This window comes from Martes martes (genome assembly GCF_963455335.1).
Source record: "Martes martes genome assembly, chromosome: 15".
NCBI lineage: Eukaryota > Metazoa > Chordata > Mammalia > Carnivora > Mustelidae > Martes > Martes martes.
Window position 1 is genome coordinate 39,471,115 of NC_137903.1, and position 18,969 is coordinate 39,490,083.

At 55.4% G+C, this 18,969-nt stretch overlaps 1 protein-coding gene across 10 annotated transcripts in view; it reads left to right on the top strand.

The window, feature by feature from the left end:
* The window catches only part of EPHX1 (epoxide hydrolase 1), a 34,173-nt gene that overhangs the window by 14,787 nt on the left and 417 nt on the right, over positions 1-18,969 (top strand). For 5 of the 10 annotated variants that reach the window (XM_080824998.1, XM_080824994.1, XM_080824997.1 and 2 more), the window contains 8 exons: positions 4,228-4,344; positions 4,684-4,871; positions 6,935-7,115; positions 13,919-14,146; positions 14,638-14,767; positions 15,221-15,426; positions 16,114-16,222; positions 18,515-18,640. In XM_080824998.1, coding sequence (XP_080681124.1) covers positions 4,689-4,871; positions 6,935-7,115; positions 13,919-14,146; positions 14,638-14,767; positions 15,221-15,426; positions 16,114-16,222; positions 18,515-18,640 — 1,163 coding nt within the window. In that variant the 5' untranslated portion in view covers positions 4,228-4,344; positions 4,684-4,688. Of the gene's footprint in view, positions 1-3,024; positions 3,097-4,227; positions 4,345-4,683; positions 4,872-6,934; positions 7,116-13,918; positions 14,147-14,637; positions 14,768-15,220; positions 15,427-16,113; positions 16,223-18,514; positions 18,641-18,969 lie in introns of all 10 variants that reach the window. The other 5 variants (XM_080825002.1, XM_080825000.1, XM_080825003.1 and 2 more) reach the window with 3 other exon arrangements.

Sequence of the window (18,969 nt, forward strand, 5' to 3'; positions counted from 1 at the left end):
TTTCCTAATTTATACCAAGTACTGTCCAGGCCACAGGTGGCTCTTCCCCAAACACACTTGCAGCTCTTTGTCAGCACCTCATCGCTCCATCAGACTGAGCTGCAGGGAGGGCCAGGAAATGCAGTGTTCAGCTGGGCTTTGCCAACAAAAAGCAAAATTCCAAGCGAGGAAGGAAGCGGGAGAAGTTCGGGGCAGTCACTCTGCCTCCTTGGGGAGGGTGGGGCTGGAGGGGCACGTTTGCTGAGTACCCAGCTCCCTCCAGGCAACGGGGGCAGGACGCCGAGGTTTCAGTAACCCGGCCAGGCCGCCTTTTTCTCCCGCAGCCACAACGCACCCACCTCCCCAGGCACATTTCCTCACCTTGCTCCCAAGTCCTGGCTTAGGATTTCCAGAAGAGGCATCTGAATGGCAATCCTGACTTCTGCGTTAACACTCGTGGCATCGTCATGAAGAAGCAGCAGTTTCCAGGAGGCTAGGTAGAGACAGCTGGAACAGACGGAAATGGGAAGACTGCGCCCTGAAGCTTGCAACTGTCAGTGCCTACGCTGGGCACAGGTGTAGATCTCGGGGCTCCTCGCCCACACGTGCACTTTCCTACTTTGTGTCTCGTGAACTCCCCTGTAGCCTTCAAAACTCCCAGCCACATGCACACCGATGGTGTCTGCTGAGCTCATCTCTGTCCAAGAAGACTTTTCCAAGGCACCAATCCAAATCCCTTATTTACTTTAAAAGAATGAATGACTTCCTGGTCCATTACGGACCAAATTCAAGTTATAAGAAAAGAGCTGAGCTGTTAGTCTCAGTCCTTAAACGAATCGTCTGTTTTTAAAACTTGGGTTTCTGCCCCAAGCATAACAGAAAGATGTCTTCAGTTCAATTCTTAGAAGGATGTCCGTTTCACCCATGCGTGCGGGAGATGGAATCACCTTCTTTATTTGACCTCGTGTATCTAAGAGTTGGCTTTGTAAGTCAGACCCAGGTAGGCAGGAGAAAACGAGTTCACAGCCCCATGGGCTTTCCTTGTCCCTTTCAAGTATTTTACATTCAGTCCTAAGGTCACCATATTGCCCAATTAGCTTCTTCACTGCAAACTGACCCTGATTTTTTTTTTAAAGATTTTATTTATTTATTTATTTATTTGAGAGTGAGGCAGAGAGAGAGAACACAAGTGGGGCAGAGGGAGCCTGATGCAGGACTCGATCCCAGAACTGTGGGATCATGACCTGAGCTAAAGGCAGACACTCAACCCATGGAGCTACCAAGGTGCCCCAATCACTGATTTTTTTCCCCAAGTTGCATAAGTATGTGTCCAGAGCTTGACCTCAGAGAAGAATTTGGGAAATTAAACTCCATATGATCTTGTTTCTTACCCGAGTCGTCAGGGTGCCTTTGAGCATGATCTCACATGACCACTGTCCTCCAGTTAGTGTGCTAAAAAAGAAAGAAATCAGGCTGGTTTACAAGAAAAACTACATTTTCCTTATGAGGCAAGCTAATCACTGTTTTAGGAAGGGTACTCTGACTCTGAGGAAAAAATCTTTCCACTGAGAAAGACTTCCTCCCCTCTGACCCCCCGACCTCTCCCAGCAGAGCGTCAGGTCTGGGTTCTGGGAAAATGCATTACAACCAAACAACACTAAGCAACAGAATCGGGTCGAATAAGGGTCTAGAGCTTTCTGAGTGTGCCTCCCAGGCTCGGGCGTCAGGAGCCCGCCCCACGAAGCCACCACGCTCCTTCTAGAACCTGAGACTTGTGAAGTCTTCACGGTGGCTCCTGAACGCTGGTGTTTTGAAGGGGGCAGAGTGTTTTCTCCCCTGGCAGGAGCAGACCCCGTGCAAGAGCTCTCCCTGAGGACGTGAAGGCCAAAGAGACAGAGATCTGTCCCTGGGGGTGAGAATTGCAGCCTCTCAGGACAGATGGAAACAAAGATGGGCAACTGCCCCGGGACGGGGGTTGCGGGATGCAGACAGCCAGAGGTCCCCCCCTCATGCTGCCTCCATCCTCCCAAGCCATGTCCTTGGGGAGCGGACACTCCCAGACGACAGGTTCCTGTGCATGGCTCTGGAGTGCGGGAATCTCCCGGGGGCTCTGCCAGCCTGAAGATTGCACCCAGTAGGAAGGGATTCAGGGGAAGGAATGCACGGGGCCAGAGCACCTGCTTTGAGCCAGGCGTGGTTTCCCCCAGGTTACAAGGCCACAGATGCTCAGAGTGCTTTGGTCACTCGGGATTTCAGCTACCGGAAACAGGAGAAGCTCCCTTTTTGTAACCCCCGAGATGTTCCAGTTCTTAAGGCAAAGTAGTCCCAGTTTCTCTTTTGGGGGGGTCCCATGGAATGGGGGTTCTCTGGGAAAGCCAGACCGGGTCTCCCCAGACCCACAAGGGCTTTGTGTGTTACGTGGAGAGTGGTGGGCCTGGGAGATGGCGTGTCACCTCCCCAGAGCACTCCCACTTCCAGGAACCAGGCCGCCTGTGACTTCCAAATCAGCAGGTCTTGCTGAGTAAAGAATCAGAGCCTGGGTGGGTTCCCACAGTCAAGGGGCAGCCTGCAGACTCGGGGCCATGACCATAGCCGTGCCAGGCTCCTAAGAGAGTGTCCCTGCAGCAGTGACCCCGCACCCCCCGAGGTGTGTCGTGCACCTGCCTGAGCCTTGCTCTCCACATCTCTTCCCTGGGCTGGACTGCGTTTAGGTTGGGTCTGTACCTAGCGGTGATTTGCTGAGTCACAGACTTTGTCAAGGTCCAGTTCTAGTAGATTCTGCCCCTTTTCCAGAGAGACTGTAGGCAATTCTCCTGCAAGGTTTTGGTTCATCCCTTATAGTTGGGACAGTGCCGTCCACGGCCCCCTGCCACCTTAGAGGGGAATAGAGAGGATTTAGGGCCAAAAAGGACATCCTCCCTGCCTTCGAGAGGCCCACAGTTCCATCGTGCAGAGAGATCTTCCCCCAGTAACCAAGCACAGGGAGTAGAGGTGGTCTGGGGTGCATGTCCATGCAGCTTGGGAACCTGCCTCCCCCGTTTACAGGCTCTTGGGGCTTGGACACACTGCTCAGCCTTCATTTCCTCAACTGCAAAATGCGACTATTACGATAATTAGGTGAGCTAAATGACACGGAGTCATTCCCCCCGAGGAAGCCCTCCCCAACACTGCCTGTCACCTGCACAGACCGTGCAGACCAGCCGCGAGAAGGCATTGGCTGGAGCTGGGGGGCAGGGAGGGGCACACACCTGTCCCCTGCGTCAGTAGGATGGGGACAGCAAAGGGTATTTGATCTCTGCAGTGCTGAGGGAAGGGCAGGGAGGCTAAGCGATTTCTGGATGCCCACGGACCAGAATTTCAAGGACCAGCTGCCGGTGGCCCGGTTCAGGGGGGTGGCAGCCAACCCCAGGGCCTCGGCATGGCCCCAGCATGTCCTTGGGCAAAGAGGACCCGGACAGCTTCTCAGGTTGTCCTAAGAACAGGCAGGTCTATAGAGACAGAAAGCGGAATTGTGGTTGCTTGGGCTGATGGAAATGCTCTAAAATTGTGGCTCTGGCCAACTAGAAATCACCAGATCCTACACTTGAGGCAGAGGAATTGTACAGCTTGTGAATCCTATCTTCTTTCTCTTTTTTTTTTTTTTTAAATTTTATTTATTTGACCAACAGAGATCACAAGTAGGCAGAGAGGCAGGCGGGGCAGGGGGTGGGGGGCAGGAAGCAGGCTCCCTGCTGAGCAGAGAGCCCAGTGCGGGGCTTGATCCCAGGACCCTGAGATCATGACCTGAACTGAAGACAGAGGTTTAACCCACTGAGCCACCCAGGCGCCCCATGAATCCTATCTTCTAAAGAGGTTTTAAAATTACAGCTGAGATGTATGGCCTCATAACACTCCCCCGTCTCCCCCCCCCCCCCGCCCAGGCCTCTGTGCTGGTCCCTGCACCCGTGGGGACTGGAGACAGTAAGGAGTGGAGCCTCTGGAGCCCAGCACTGCATGGGGCAGGGAGGGGGGGGCACTCATGAGGGTGGAGAGAAGCTTCCAGAGCCGAAGGCCCATTGGAGAACCAGAGAACCATGAGGCCACGGAAGGGCAGTCCCCACGCCTGGGGGCTGTGGAGAAGCCACCCTGCATCCATATTTTTCCAATTCTAAGAATGAATTTCATAGTTCATTGATGAGCTTACAAATGAGGCTTGTCTTTTTTTTCTTGGTGTTTAGTACTTCCCTGTGCTTATATTCTTTTTTTTAGGTCAGAAGTACATGAGGTCTGGGGCATCTGGGGGATCGGTGAGGGTCTGACTCGATCTCAGCTCAGAGTTTGAGCTCAGGGTCGTGAGTTCGAGCCCCACACTGGACTCCGTGCTGGGTATGGTGCTTACCTTAAAAAAAAGTACCTGGGGGCGCCTGGGTGGCTCAGTGGGTTAAAGCCTCTGCCTTCTGCTCACGTCATGATCCCAGGGTCCTGGGATCGAGCCCCACATCGGGCCCTCTGCTCAGCGGAGAGCCTGCTTCTCCCTCTCTCTCTGCCTGCCTCTCTGCTACTTGTGATCTCTGTCTGTCAAATAAATAAATAAAATCTTAAAAAAAAAAAGTACCTGATGTCGAGGGCGCAACGGGAGACCAGGTGGGGATTCGGGGTCTCCGGCGGGGGGTCGAGGCGTGGCTGGGGGTCTCAGGAGCTGACGGACACTCCTCGCTCTTGCAGGAATCATGTGGCTGGAGATTCTCCTCACCTCCGTGCTGGGCTTTGTCATCTACTGGTTTGTCTCCCGGGACAAGGAGGAAACGTTGCCTCTTGAAGATGGGTGGTGGGGGCCCGGGGCAAGGCCCGCAGCCGCGGAGGATAGCAGCATCCGCCCTTTCAAGGTAGAGACCTCCGAGGAGGAGATCCAGGTAAGGTAGCTTCGGCAGGGGGGCTGAGCAGGGGGGAGGACAGCGAGGCCCCTGCTGGGGCTCCCCTGCCTCTGCGGCTGGGAGGTTTCCCTCCACTCTTCTCCCATCGGACAGGTGCCGAGAGAGACATGTCCAGCCTGCCCCTTTGCCCACCCATCCCCTCTACTCCTTCCTCCTCGGGCAGGACCTCCCTCCCCTGCCCAAGTTCCAGCCGCACCCAGGTGAGGGGGTGGTGACAGCTGTCCCAGGCACGTGCATCCAAGGAAACGGAAAGCAGCTGCTTCCTCCTCCTCTGCGCCAGGTGAAGCCCTGGGAGTGAGCAGGAGAAAGCCAGCAGGTTCCCACGGGGCTCGGGCAGAGATCCTGAGTGAGAAGCAAGGCTGAGGTGATGTCAGATGCTGTCAGGGTCAGCATTCATTATGCGCCTGCTGGGGGGCAGGGGCTCGTGGTTCTGTGCAGTCCCCACAGTGACCCTGTAAGCTGAAGACTGTCGTCCCCTCTACGGATGCAGGAATTGGAGCTCGGACAAAGTGACCGAGATAAGCAGGATTTGGGCTCGGGTCCGTCCAACCCCAGAGTGTGCACCTCTCCCCCACATGCTGGAGTCTGGGGTGCCGGGTGGGGTGGGCTGCTGGGCCAGGAGGGTGAGTGGGACCCAGGATGGCCCTGCCCGTTCTTGCTCTCATTCTGTGCATATTGGAGAACCTGCTGTATGCAGGTATGATGCTGGGCTTCTGGAGAAGGGAGAAGTCCTGTCCGCCATTCACTTGCAGTCCCATAATCTAGAGAAGAAGTGGGCACAAAGGAAAGGGAACTGAGGGATTACTAAGGATACATGCCGTACGAAGTGCCAATAAAAAGTAAGATTTCGGCGAAAAGCAGAAACCGGGCTGCACCCAAAAGAAAGCAGGCGGAGGGTGCTTGGGGGGGACTGCCATGCCTTGCTGTTCAGGACAGAGGCAGGGCCCCAAGGGTCACTCCTCTCGTGGGTTCTCAGACCCAGAGCTAAGACATCTGAAACCTGGGTGCTGGAGAGCTCGGGACGCTGACCGAGAAGGTAATGGTTGGGAGGCCCCCTGAGCCGAGGCGGACCACGTCCTAGCCCGATGCTCGCCCAGCAGGCTTCCTGGTCTGTGTCTTGATCCCAGCAGAGTTACAGCGTTTCCCAGTGCTGAGTCTCCGAGTCTGCAGACGGCAGCCTTGGGACAGCTCTGTCCTGGCGCCTGCTGATCCGAATAGCTTTTATGTGTCTCCAAATGGCTGAAAAACCATCCAGAAAAGAACACTGTCTTGAGACATGTGAAAATCACATGGCATGAGGGATTCCATGTCTGTAAATAAAGTTTTACTGAAACACGGCCGTGTCCGCTCGTCCGCGACTTGCCTGTGGCTTGGCTGCTTCCATGCTGCAAGGACAGAGTGGACCGGGGCGGCTTCAAAAGCCTAAAATAGTTACTGGCTGGCCTCTGACCAAAAAAGGTTTGCTGGTCCCTGCCACGCGTAAGCCTAGATGAATGAAAGATGCATATCGTTCGTATGGTTAAAAATAGGTAAGAGTGAAGTAAAAAAAAAAAAATACTAAAGTCAAAGGTGAAGAACATAGGGGCGCCTGGGGGGCTCAGTCGGCTCGGTGGCCGACTCTTGGTTTCAGCTCGAGTCACGATCTGGGGGTCCTGCGATCGAGCCCTGCACCCGGCTCTGCGCTCAGTGGGGAGTCTGGAGTTTCTCTCTCCCTCTGCCCCTCATCCCCTTATCAATGCAGGCGCTCTCTCTCTCGCTCTCTCTCTCTCATAAATTAATTGTTTAACAAGTGAACAACATAGGCTTTGGGAAGAGCCACTGTTGTGGGAAACAAGGAGATTTCTCCTGGGGTCAACCTGACTGGCGGGGACGCACATCTGCAGACCGGCGACCTCCCGTCCTCCCGTGGGATGGGACGCAGCTTTGCCTCGCCAGCTCACGCTGTCTCGTGGCAGCAGGCTGTGCTCCGTTTTCTGGAAACAAACCTGCTTTGTGCTCTGCCCCCAACCCCTGTCTCTCCCCGCTCCCGTGTTTTGCTCCAGGACTTACACCGGAGGATCGACAGGGTCCGTTTGACCCCACCTTTGGAGGACGCGCGTTTCCATTTTGGCTTCAACTCCACGTACCTGAGGAAAGTCCTTTCCTACTGGCGGAATGACTTTGACTGGAGGAAGCAGGTGGAGATTCTCAACAGGTACCCCCACTTCAAGACTAGGATCGAAGGTACGTTTGCACACCAGCAGCCGGGGAGGGCGTTCTGTCGTGGGAGTGGCCTTCGTCGGCGCGGGACGTGATGCGGACCCCACTTAGAACCCAAATACCGGTCCTCCGGTGGATTTGTGGGGTCACCTTTCTGCTGGGCACAAAGACGCCGAATCCCCACCAATCTAGTGGGCATTCGAGCAAGACAGGAAAACACATAAATCATTTCAAAGCCAAACTAACACAGAATCTGGATGGAGCAGCCGTGGAGAGGAGGGAGCGGAGGCCCGGGCCTGCCATGACCATGGGCAGCTCAGCCCCTCTCGAGGTCTCGGAGTCCAGGCTACTGTGTCCATCAGGCAAGGTCCTGTGGAAGACTGCCCTTTCTGTCTCCAGCCCTCCGCCTCGCGTCCCCCCGGGATGGCAGGTTGTCCCACAGCTTCTCCTGGAGGGAAGGCGCCTCTCAGCTAGTCTTGCCAAGGTCACCTCAAGATCACTTGGGCTGAGGGAACTGTTGCCTCAGTGGAAAAGGTTTTTTTCCCACTTTGATGGAGAAATCATTGAGACCCATCACGGTGTGAGGTTGAGGCATGCAGCGTGATGGTTTGGCTGATGTCTGCTGTGAAGTGATCAGCACGAGAGGCTCTGCTAACGTCCAACTGCTCCTACAGATACGACACAAAGACAGAAAGCCCTTGTCTGCATGTGGCGAGAACTCAGGATTTTACCATCCCTCCACACCCACAGCAGGGTCGGCTACGAGACACCCCCCGGTGCTTCCTTCCCTTGCACGTGGGGTTTGGACCCTCTGACCCCCCTCCTCCAGCTCTCCCACCCCCCTATAACCACACGTCTGATCTCTTTTCCTGAGTTTGTTGTTTTTGTTTGAGATCCCGCGCATCAGTGAGATCCTGCCGTGTTTGCCTTTCTCTGTCTGGCTTATCTCACTTAGCGAGATGAAGGCATCATGTTGTCACGAGTGGTAGGGTTTCCTCGGTTTTTATGGCTGAGTAATATTCCATTGTGCACACATGCACCATGATGTCTCTCTCCATCCCTCCATCCGTAGACGTGTCTTGGCTACTGTAAATAATGCTGCAGTGAACTTGGGGAGCGGATATCTCTTTGAATTAATGTTTTCATTTTCCCCAGAATGGGATTGCTGGACCATATGGTCGTTGTGTGTTTCATTTTTTGAGGGCCCTCCATACTGTAAATGGCTGCACCCATTTGCAATCCCAGCAGCAGAGCACGAGGGTTCCTTTTCCTCCGCATCCTCGCCAGCACTGGGTATCTCTCGTCTGTGTCTTTTGATCGTGGCCATTCTGACGGGTGGGAGGTAACATCTCATTGTGGTTTTGATTGGCATTTCCCTGTGATCAGTGATGTTGAGCATCTTCTCATGTGTCTGTTGGCCGTCTGGGTGTCTTCTTTGGAGAAGTGTCTGTTCAGGTCCTTTGCCCATGTTTTAACTGGGTGGTTTTTCTGCTACTGAGTCGTATGAATTCTCTCTGTATTTTGGAGATTAACCCGTTACCAAACGCACGGTTTGCAGGTGTTTTCTCCCATTCCACGGGTTGTCTTTTCACTCTGTGGATGGTTTCCTTTGCTCTGCAGAAGGTTGTCCCACGTGTTTATTTTTTGCTTCAGTTGCTTGAACTTTAGGTGTCACATCCGAGAAACCATCACCAGGACCCACGTCGGGGGAGCTTTGTGTCTGTGTTTCCTTCCAGGAATTTCGTGGTTTCAGGTCTTACATTTAAGTCTTTGATCCATGTCGGGTTAATTTTTGTGAGTGGTGTGAGGTAGGGGTCCAGCTCCATTGTTTCCCATGTGAATATCCAGTTACCCCGGCACCACTGATCAAGAGACCATCTTCTCTCCCGTTCAGCATCCTTGTCAAAGACTAGTTGACTGTACATCCCTGGGTTTATTTCCAGGCTCTCAGTTCTGTTCCACTGGTCTGTTTGTCTGTTGGAAAAGCATGTCTTAACCCCAGAAAGATTTAGAATCAAACAGAAACTGTTGGGGCCCCCGGCTGGCTTGGTCGGTGAAGTGTGTGACTCTTGATCACGGGGTTGGGGGTTTGAGCCCCACACTGAATGTAGAGATGACTTAAGAATAAAATCTTTAAAAATAATAATAAAATTTCAACAGTATGGAGAAAATAATATTTGTAAGTTGAACTCAAAGGCTTAATAGAGAGCTAGGTATTGTAACTTTATTTTGTAAATTTAATAAGGTGAGGACTAATTTTAAATATAAATTGGTTGTTGCTGTGCCCCTTAGGGGACACTGATGTCTTCATCATGAGCCTCACAAGAGGACCTAAGCCATTTTCTCCATGCTGAAGTACATACAGGTCCTCGTATGTGATTTCCAAAGGTTGCCTTTTGCACCCCTGCGCCAGACGGCCTGGCTTCCTCACGGTGACTGGGATCACTGTGCAGCCCCAGCTCTTTACCAGTCATCTAGCCGGTGCTGACAGGCAGGCGTCTCCTGGACCCAGGCATTCTGCTGGGCCTGGGACCCCACAGCCAGGGAACAGGCTCCCTGACTTCACTCAGGGGTGATGCCTACGACCCCAGCACAGGGGGAGGGTTTCTGTGAGGGAGGAGGCTCTGGGAGCTTCGTGAGCCCAACATACCGCCTGGAAGTGTGACAGAAGGCTTCCCGGAGGAGGTGGTGGCATGTAAGCTCACACTGAAAGGATGAATAGGAATTTGCCACTTATGGTGGCACCTCCTGGAAGGTGGTCCAGGAGGAGGGAACAGCATGTTCAAAAACCCAGAGGCAAGTGGCACTAAAGGGCTGTTCCCTTCCTGGCAGCTTCAGGCTTGAGAAAGTCTTACCCCCCAGACATCATGGCACAGAACAGTGCAAGCGCTCCACAGGGGCTAACTTCGGGCATCGAGTCATCCTGGGCCACAGCCCACTGTGACTGAACCCGTGTGCCGGTCAGCCACTTCTCCTGGCTGGCGGCCTGACCCCAGCCCAGCGAGCCTTCGTGCTTCTCTTTCCCTGGGTGCCCAGCCTGCGTGGTCCAAGAAGACCTCCCTCCTCCCTCCTCCCTCTGTCTGCTGCCATCCTCATTCATCCCACAAGCTTACCCCTCTCTGGGGTCCTCTCTGCCCCTACCCCGTGTTTGGGGCTCTGCATTTGCTTACCTGTCCTGTGAGGAGGCCTGGGCCTCCCTCCAGAGATTAGTCTCTAGCTCCAGAGACTGGGAGTGAGCAGGTAGGGCCTCCGGAGGGCTCAGGGCAGCCACACACACCCCACCCCCCACCCCCCGCCCCAGAGAGGACAGCATTAGTGAGTCACTGGGAGGCCAAGGTTCAGGGCCCCAACTAGCTCAGCACTTTACCCTTCATTTCCAGCCCTTGTCCTGGCTCGGGCCCTGGTCCCTGACCCCCTCCACTCATGCCCACTTCACCACCCAGCGGGAGCCCACATCCTGGGCCTGGAGCACCCCACAGCACCACAGACAAGTGGGGAAACCTGGGGGACAGGGGGCTTGCTTCCTCCGCCAAGGGAAGCCCCCTGTAGGGCAAATTAGGAAGTATGGGTTTTGAACATTTTTCTTCATTTTTAAAATTCAAATATATACATATATATTTATTTATTTATTTTTAAAGATTTTATTTATTATTTGACAGAGGGAGACACAGCAAGAGAGGGAACACAAGCAGGGGGAGAGGGAGAGAGAGAAGCAGGCCTCCCACCAAGCAGGGAGCCCAATGCGGGGCCCGACCCCAGGACCCCAGGATCATGAACTGAGCCGAAGGCAGACACCTAACAACTGAGCCACCCAGGCGCCCCTAAAATTCGAACAGTATACAGGGACACAGTGAATAGGCAGCCTCAGTCTCGCCCCTTCTCCCTCCCCGGTTCCCGCCCCGGACGGCTTCCGCTTCCCTCACACGCGTGCTCACGTGCACGCCTCCAGGGACCATCCGTGCACACCAGCACACATGTGTATGCGTGGGGCTGCCCAGCTGCGCACGCAGATGAGTTAGACATCCTCTCACATGGTGCAGTGCGTTCCGGAGGAGGAACAGTTACCTTCCAGAATGAACGCTAGAGCAGGCAACCTGGAGGGACACAGACAAAAAGGCTCGGAAGTAGGGTGTATGTAGGGTTCTGGTTTTGCTCAAAGAAAGTTATGATCTGTATTTCTTTAAAACGTCTGAGCTGGGGGTGCCGGGGTGGTACTCTCAGTTGAGCATGCGACTCTTGGTTTCCGTTCAGGTCGTGATTTCTCAGGGTCGTGAGATCAAGCCCCACGTCAGGCTCCACGCTCAGCCGGGAGCCCGCTGGGGATTCTCTCTCCCTCAGCCCCTCCCTCTGCTTGCTCATGGCTCTCTGTCTCTCTCAGATAAATAAATCTTTAAAAAAAAGTCTGAACTGCTACAGTCCAGAAAGTCTAAGGAGACATGACAGCGGACCATAACATGGGGTCCTGGATGGGATCCTGGAACAGGAAAAGGACATTAGGTAAAAACTCAGGACATTGGAGCCATAGTCCATTGTCTGTGGACACCAGCGTTTTTCAGCCTTTAGAAAAGAAGGAAGCCCTGCCCTAGATGACCACATGGGTGAACCTCGAGGACATTCTGTTGAGTGATATAATTCAGTCCTACGAGGACACATACTGCACAATCCCACGGATGGGGGGGAATCCCCAACTGTGACGCTCCTAGAAGCAGAGAAGAGGAGGGGGGGGCCGGGAGGCGGGGAGGTGGGGAGATGCTCGGTAATGGGCATAGAGTCTCAGTTATGCCAGAGTTAAGTTCTAGACACCTGCGGGTGCATCATGCATCGTGCTCGCAGTTGGCCGTGCCGGATGGCATGCGAACCAATTTGTGAGGAGGGATTCTTCCTGCCAGAAAATTTTAAAAATAAAAATGTTTCTAACACTAAGGAAATCTGAATAAATGATGGATTTTAGTGGAGTTACGAAGGTATCAGTACGGGTTCGTTCCTTGTAACAAATGTACCAGACTAACATAAGCTGTTAATGACCAGGAAACTGGGTGTGGGTTCGTGGGAACTTCCTGTATGGCCTCACTGTTTTTCTATAAATGTGAAATTATTCCATAAGGGTATCTGGCTGTCTCCGTGGAGCCTGAGACTTTTTTTTTTTTTTTGAGTAGGCTCCATCCTGAGATTAAGACCTGAGCTGAAACCAAGAGTGGGACGCTTAACTGACTGAGCCACCCAGGCAGCCCAAATACGCTAATCTTGACCTTGGGGTCATGAGTTTGAGCCCCACCCTTAAAGAAAACTGTTCCAAAATAACAAATTTACTTTTAAAAATTTGGAAAGACAACATAATGTTCTCTTCAGTTAGTGGTATTATGTGTGATTTTCCCCCTTTTGATTTATATGGATTTTCCATTTCTTACAGTAAACATATATTGTTTATGTAATGAATTAGCAGTGGCCCAGAACGAGAGCTGGCCGTGGAGAGCTGGTCGTGGTGCAGGGCCCCACAGGGGACAGCAGCGCAGGCTGTGTTTGCCTTTAACGCCCAGGCACTCTCCGGGTCACTTGCCTGGGAAGGGACCACCCTCGGAGGGACTGGGGGGGCGGGGGGGGGGCGGGGGCGGGGCTTGGAACCCATTCACACGCCCTTGGCCTGGATGTGTTCCTAATACCCAGCACACCACTCAACCTTAAAAAAATGTCTCCACTTAAAAGAAGCTATGCTCTGAGTTTATATCCCTTTTAGAAGTATTAGGAAGTTCAGAAAACACAAAAAAAAGAAAATAATTGGGGGCACCTGGGTGGGTCAGTCGTTAAGCAGCTGCCTTCGGCTCAGGTCATGATCTCGGTGTCCTGGGATCGAGCCCCCCGTCGGGTTCCCTGCTCAGTGAGGAGTCTGGTTCTCTCTCTGCCCCTACCAACCCCCTCTCGTGTTCGCCCGAGCTCTCCATTGCTCAGAGGAAACTACTTTTTAGGTGTTTGTAGCCTGTCCTTCCAGACTTTAAAATGTATATACATGTGAGTTCATATACACACAGTATACGTATACACACACATACGATTGCTTACAAAAATGAGATATTTGACTTGGTGATTTGGTTTTACCAATTGGCAGTGTTGTTTTATATGTTAAATAAAAACGTATTTACATTGTCATCTTAAACAAATGTATCATATTCCAGTGTAAACCTATAATCTGTTTCAGCTTCTAGTGCTGGATAGACAGGGTTTTTTTTCTCCCAATCTCTTTTTAAGATTTTATTTATTTGTCAGAGAAACAGAGAGAGAGAGCACGCACAAGCAGGGGGAGAGGCAGGCAGAGGGAGAAGCAGGCTCCCCGCATAGCAAGGAGCCCGATGAGGGGCTAGATCCCAGGACCCTGAGATCATGATCTGAGCTGAAGGCAGACGCTTTAACGACTAAGCCACCCAGGTGCCCCTCAACATTTTTTTTTTTCCCAAGGTTTTCTATTTAAGTGATCTTCACACCCAGCACGGGGCTTGAACTTACAACCCTGAGATCAGGAGAGGCATCCACTCTACCAACTGAGCCGACCAGGCGCCCCTCCCCCAGTCTTCACAATATTAGGCAGCCTTGGCAAGTGCGCGGCCGGCCAGCCCCAGGCAGGGCTCATGCTCCCATGTGTAAGGGCCATGGTCCCAGTCTTTACCTTGCAGGGCGCCCCTGTGGCTGGAGCACCCAGTAGACACTCAGCCAGTGTGGGTGGCCGCTGTGCTCAGTACCGTGGGGCGCTGCCCGAGCTCTGGGAAGGGGGGTACAGCGCACAAATGGCTGCAGTCTCCCCCATCCCCATGGACTGACTGTGCCCTGTCCCCCAGGGCTGGACATCCACTTCATCCACGTGAAGCCCCCCCAGCCGCCATCTGGCTGCACCCCAAAGCCCTTGCTGATGGTGCACGGCTGGCCCGGCTCCTTCTACGAATTTTATAAGATCATCCCGCTCCTGACTGACCCCAGGAGCCACGGCCTGAGCGAGGAGCATGTGTTTGAAGTCATCTGCCCTTCCATTCCTGGCTACGGCTTCTCGGAGGCATCCTCCAAAAAGGGTACGGAGTGCTCCTAGGGTCTCTGGGGGTCAGGTCTTCCCACAGGCAGGGAGCCAGCAGGGGCAGCTCCCTTTGGAGCCTGGGGGTAGGGCCCAGATGGCTAACACTCCTTCTCGGGCTCTCCTGGGGGCTGGGGGTGGGGGATGGGCAGAGAAGCCTGTCCTCCTTGGGGCCTGCACTCCTGTGCTCTCAGGGGCTCCCCGCACCGGTTCCAGGCCAGCCCTCACCCAGCACAGGCCCCCGGAACCTTGCGGTGCCAGCCTGAGCCCACCGCCCCTTGCTGCGTGGCCGTCCACTCACTGACCCTCTCTCCCACCAGAGGCCAGGCACACACCAGTGGCCAGGCCGCCATGGGGCCCCAGTACTCTTTCTCCCCTTCTGTGAGCTGCTGTTACCCCCGCCTGGGGCAAGGGTTGTGGGGGAGATGAGGAATTTCCTGGGAGCCCGGGGAGTGACCCCTCCGTGACTCTGTTCTCTCCCCTCCAAACCAGGCTTGAACTCTGTGGCCACAGCCAGGATCTTTTACAAGCTGATGCTGCGGCTGGGCTTCCAGGAATTCTACATTCAGGGCGGGGACTGGGGGTCCCTTATCTGTACCAACATGGCTCAGATGGTGCCCAGGTGAGAGTCCCTGTCATGTGGGGGAGGTTGCCATTAGGGCAGAGGGTCCACCTGAGCACACCTTCTGAGCCTTGGTGCGTGCTCGCCGGGGCTCACCCAGGCATGGTGTCTGTGGGCCTAGGAGAGGGGAGCGAGGGCCCCCTTGTCACCCTGCTGGGCCTGGGGCACCTTGATGTGGATTCTGTCCTGGGAGTCAAGGGGGGTTGGGGACTCTGGGCCAGGTGCCCCGGCAGAGGGGGCCAGGTAGAGGAGGGGAAAGTCAGGCAGTGGACCTTTCTGGAGGACCAGGCCCCGGAGGAGACCAGAACATTCTAGAAACTCTGTCTTTTCCTCCCCATCATGGGGCCGCCCCAGAGGGGCAGGTTCCAAGAGGGCTGGCACCACAGCCAGAGGGCTCATCTCCCCTCCCCAAGCCCTGCACCAGCCTCACCCAGACCCTCTCTCTGCCCTCAGCCATGTGAAAGGCCTGCACTTGAACATGGCTTTCATTGTAAATCCTGGCATCCTGACCCTTCTTCTGGGACGGCGTTTCCCGCGGCTTTTCGGCTACACGCAGAGGGATATGGAGCTGCTGTTCCCCTTCAAGGAGAAGGTTTTCTACAGCTTGCTGAGGGAGAGTGGCTACATGCATATCCAGTGTACCAAGCCCGACACCGTGGGTGAGTGCGTGCTTCTGGCCAGGGGGCCTCACCCAACCCTGCGACGCTGCTCGGGATGGGCAGAATTCTCCCCGGAGGGACCCAAGCTCATTCTTGGGCTGCAGTGCTGGGCAGAGGTCAGGCGAGGCGGACACCTGCTGGAGCGGGCTCAGTGGGCCCCGGGGTCTGGACCCCTGAGCCCTGCACCCTGAGGCTGAGTTCAGCAGGGAGCCTTGCGGCCTGGCAGCCCCAGGACTCTGGGGGTTGGAGGGGGTCAGGATGCATTTGAAACTGTTCCCCTAATTTGGACTTTGAGGCTGTTTCTTACTTTTTAAGAATCAGAGCATATAAACTAAAAAAAACCCACCTTTTTTTTTTTAGTTTTTTTTTTTTTTATTTATTTAAGTAATCTCTGTACTCAACGTGGGGCTGAAACTCAGATCAACAGTTGCATGCTCTTTGGACCGAGCCAGCCCATCTGGGTCTCCCCAAATGTGGGAAGCTGCCCATGCCATGGAGAGACCCAGGAGCAGTGGGGACAGCATTACCCCTTTTTCTCAGATGAGCGTTCCAAGGCTGAGGGTCGAGTAGATAGGGGGTGCATGAGAGCCCCAGGAGCAAGGGCAGAGCTGTGCCCCGACACAGGGCCCTGACCGCTAGCTGGTCCCAGGCCCGAGTCAGCCCCTCCCTTGCTTCTCCCCACCCCAGGCTGCGCTCTGAATGACTCCCCTGTGGGCCTTGCTGCCTATATCCTGGAGAAGTTTTCTACCTGGACCAACCCGGAGTTTCGAGACCTGGAGGATGGAGGCCTGGAGAGGTGAGACCCTGCTGTCTAGCTGCCAGCCAGCATGTCCTACCTACGGCTGGGTGCCCCTCGGACCCTCGCCCTGGTGAATATGGCCCCAGTTCCTCTGGATGAGGGAGCAGAGGCACAGAGAGGCCTAGCAACTCTCTCTAAGCCTCATAGTAGAGTGGTCCAGAACGGGATACAGGGTTGGAGAATGTCTATGGTCCATTTGCTAAACAGTCCCCTCCTGGGATCAGCGGGTCCAGAGAGCAACAAGCCCCCTTTATTGCCAAGAGGTGGGAGAAGCCAGGGACCCCCTCCCTCCAGAGCCCACGAGAGCCCAGCATGGCCACCTGACCATGTGCCCTGGGGAAGCCAGGCCTGGAGGCAACTGCAGGGAGCCTAGGAGAACGTGACTTCTAGGCCTCTGGCCTGACTCGGGCTCCATCAAGGTCAGCCCTGACTCAGCTTCTCTAGCACCCATCCCTCTCTTCATTGCTTTGGGGGTGCACAGAGCACCAGTGTTGGGGTGGGAGTGGGGTGAGCTGGGGCTGGGTCCCACCTGGGACGCGGGGACTGTGTCTAGGCAGTGCTCTAGCCCCAACACCTAGAAGGAAGCTTGAGCTCGACACACACACACTGGATGAATGAGCCCTGGCTGTGTGAGTCCGGAGAAAGGAGGATCTGCTCCATCTCTGGGGTAGGGAGGGGAAACAACCGGGAGAATCTATTTGATCGGGACCTTGAAGGGTGAGTGGGAGTTTGCCGGTGAAAAGGATGGAGGAGAGTTTAAGCAGTGAGCAGAGCAGAAGCGAAGGTGGGAGGGATAGAAACGCGCGAGGTGCTCTTGGAAAGACTGACTTTGCTGAGGATGGGGGCAGGTATGCAGGGGCCACACCATGAGCCCAAGCACAAGCCCTCACCGTGGGATTCATTCCCTGCCCCACACTGGGCAAGGCCTGGCGGCGCAGGGGTTCTACCAGCAGGTCCTTGGCAGGGAATGGCAGGACAACCAGGGCTCAGTGGGGAGTCAGGGGGAGCAGGGACAGCCAGGGCTCAGTGGGAGTGGGGGGGGGAGCGGGGATAGCCAGGGCTCAGTGGGAGTGGGGGGAGACAGCAGCAGAGGGAGTAGTTTCTAGCTCCCCACCAGGCTGCAGGGATGCCCTTCATCAAGCTGGAACTAGGGAATGAGGAGGGGAGCCTTGGAGCGTCTGTGCCCATTTGGATGGTGGAAATGTGCACATGGATTTGGATACAGACACATGTGAGCGTGCGTGTGTGAGAGCACTTGCATCTGTGAGTGTGTGTGTCCACCAGGGGCTCGGCAGAGATGCGGGCTGCTTCTGGTGTGGACTTGCTGAGTGGGAGGTGCCTGCTTGGTTAGAGACTGAGATGGGTGATCCGGAGCCCCAGGGAGGGGTCGAGGGGAGGAAATTACTTTCTCTGTGCTCCGGGGGGAATGAGCAGGCTGGGTGAGCAACACCCGGGGGGTTGGGGAGGACAGAGTCTGGTGGGAAGCCCCCACCTGGACAGGGGTTGGCAAGTGTGGGTTGGCAGTTGCAGGGATGCAGAGAGAGGGGCAGAGGGGAGACAGGAAGGCAGGCCTGGGTGGTATGGACCCCAGACTGTGGGCGGGGGAGGCAGAGTGGCCCTGGAGAAGGCCAGTGAAGGGAGGAGCATGGGAGGCGGGAGCTCTCCGAAGCCCCCAGATCTGGAATCAAGCAGGGAAGGCACGAGGGGAGCTGCTCCACAGAGCTGGTGTCCCCTGGGGTTTGTGGACCATCAGGTGGGTCTGGGTGCCAGAAGGCACGGGGCTGATGGCATTGAAGGGGTATCATGGCAGTGGGGGGGCAAGGTGTGAAGCTAGTGGGTCTGGGCACATTGAGGGGCTCTTCTGGGAGGGAAGGCTGGAGGCTGAGAGGGGCAGAAGATGAGTAGGGGGAGGGCATTGGGGGGGCAGAGGTGGTGGGCACCAGCACCTGGACAGAGGAGGCCATGGAGGGCTCCTGGGGTCTCTGGACACAGGGTAGCATGAAGAGACCCAGCAAGAACAGGACAGAGCCCGGGTGGCATGTGGGGTTTCAGGTTTCCACGTGCCCCCACAGTAAGAACCAGATGGCTCTTTCCTCTGCACGCGTGGAGCCCCGCAGCCTGGGTGGGGTCCCATGCCAGGCGGGGAGGTCCAAGCCTGCCTGGCCTCAGGGATAATATGCACCTGCCTGGGGTGTCTGAGCAGGAGGCCGGGTGGGTGGGGGGTCCCCAGGGCTCACAGCCTGAAGGCTGTGCCAGGCTCTGAGGGGCCTCCCGGGGCTGCTCCTGCAGGAAGTTCTCCCTGGACGACCTGCTGACCAATGTCATGCTCTACTGGACAACGGGCTCCATCGCCTCCTCCCAGCGCTTCTACAAGGAGAACCTGGGACAGGGCTTCATGGCCAACAAGCACGACCGGTGAGTGTGGCCGAGCCCGAAGCAGGTGCCTGCCAACGGGCCTCCAGGGCTGGGAGTGGCCAGACCACCGGCTCTCCACCCCCTGAGAGGCTCGACTCCCAGGGAGGGCCTTTGATGGCCAGACCGTGCAGTGCAGCTGGCCCTTCCGCAGGAGGAGGCTCCAGTGGGTTGGAATTGAAGAGGGTGCTGAGAACCCTGGGTCTGTCCTTTCCGGCTCCCTGTGGGTGGGCAAACAGACCCCCACTCCCCCGTCCCAGAGCCCCCGCTGTGGGGGACAGAAGGGGACCAGGATGCCACCTTGCCCCTCAGTGGGATCTCTGTCCTTCTAG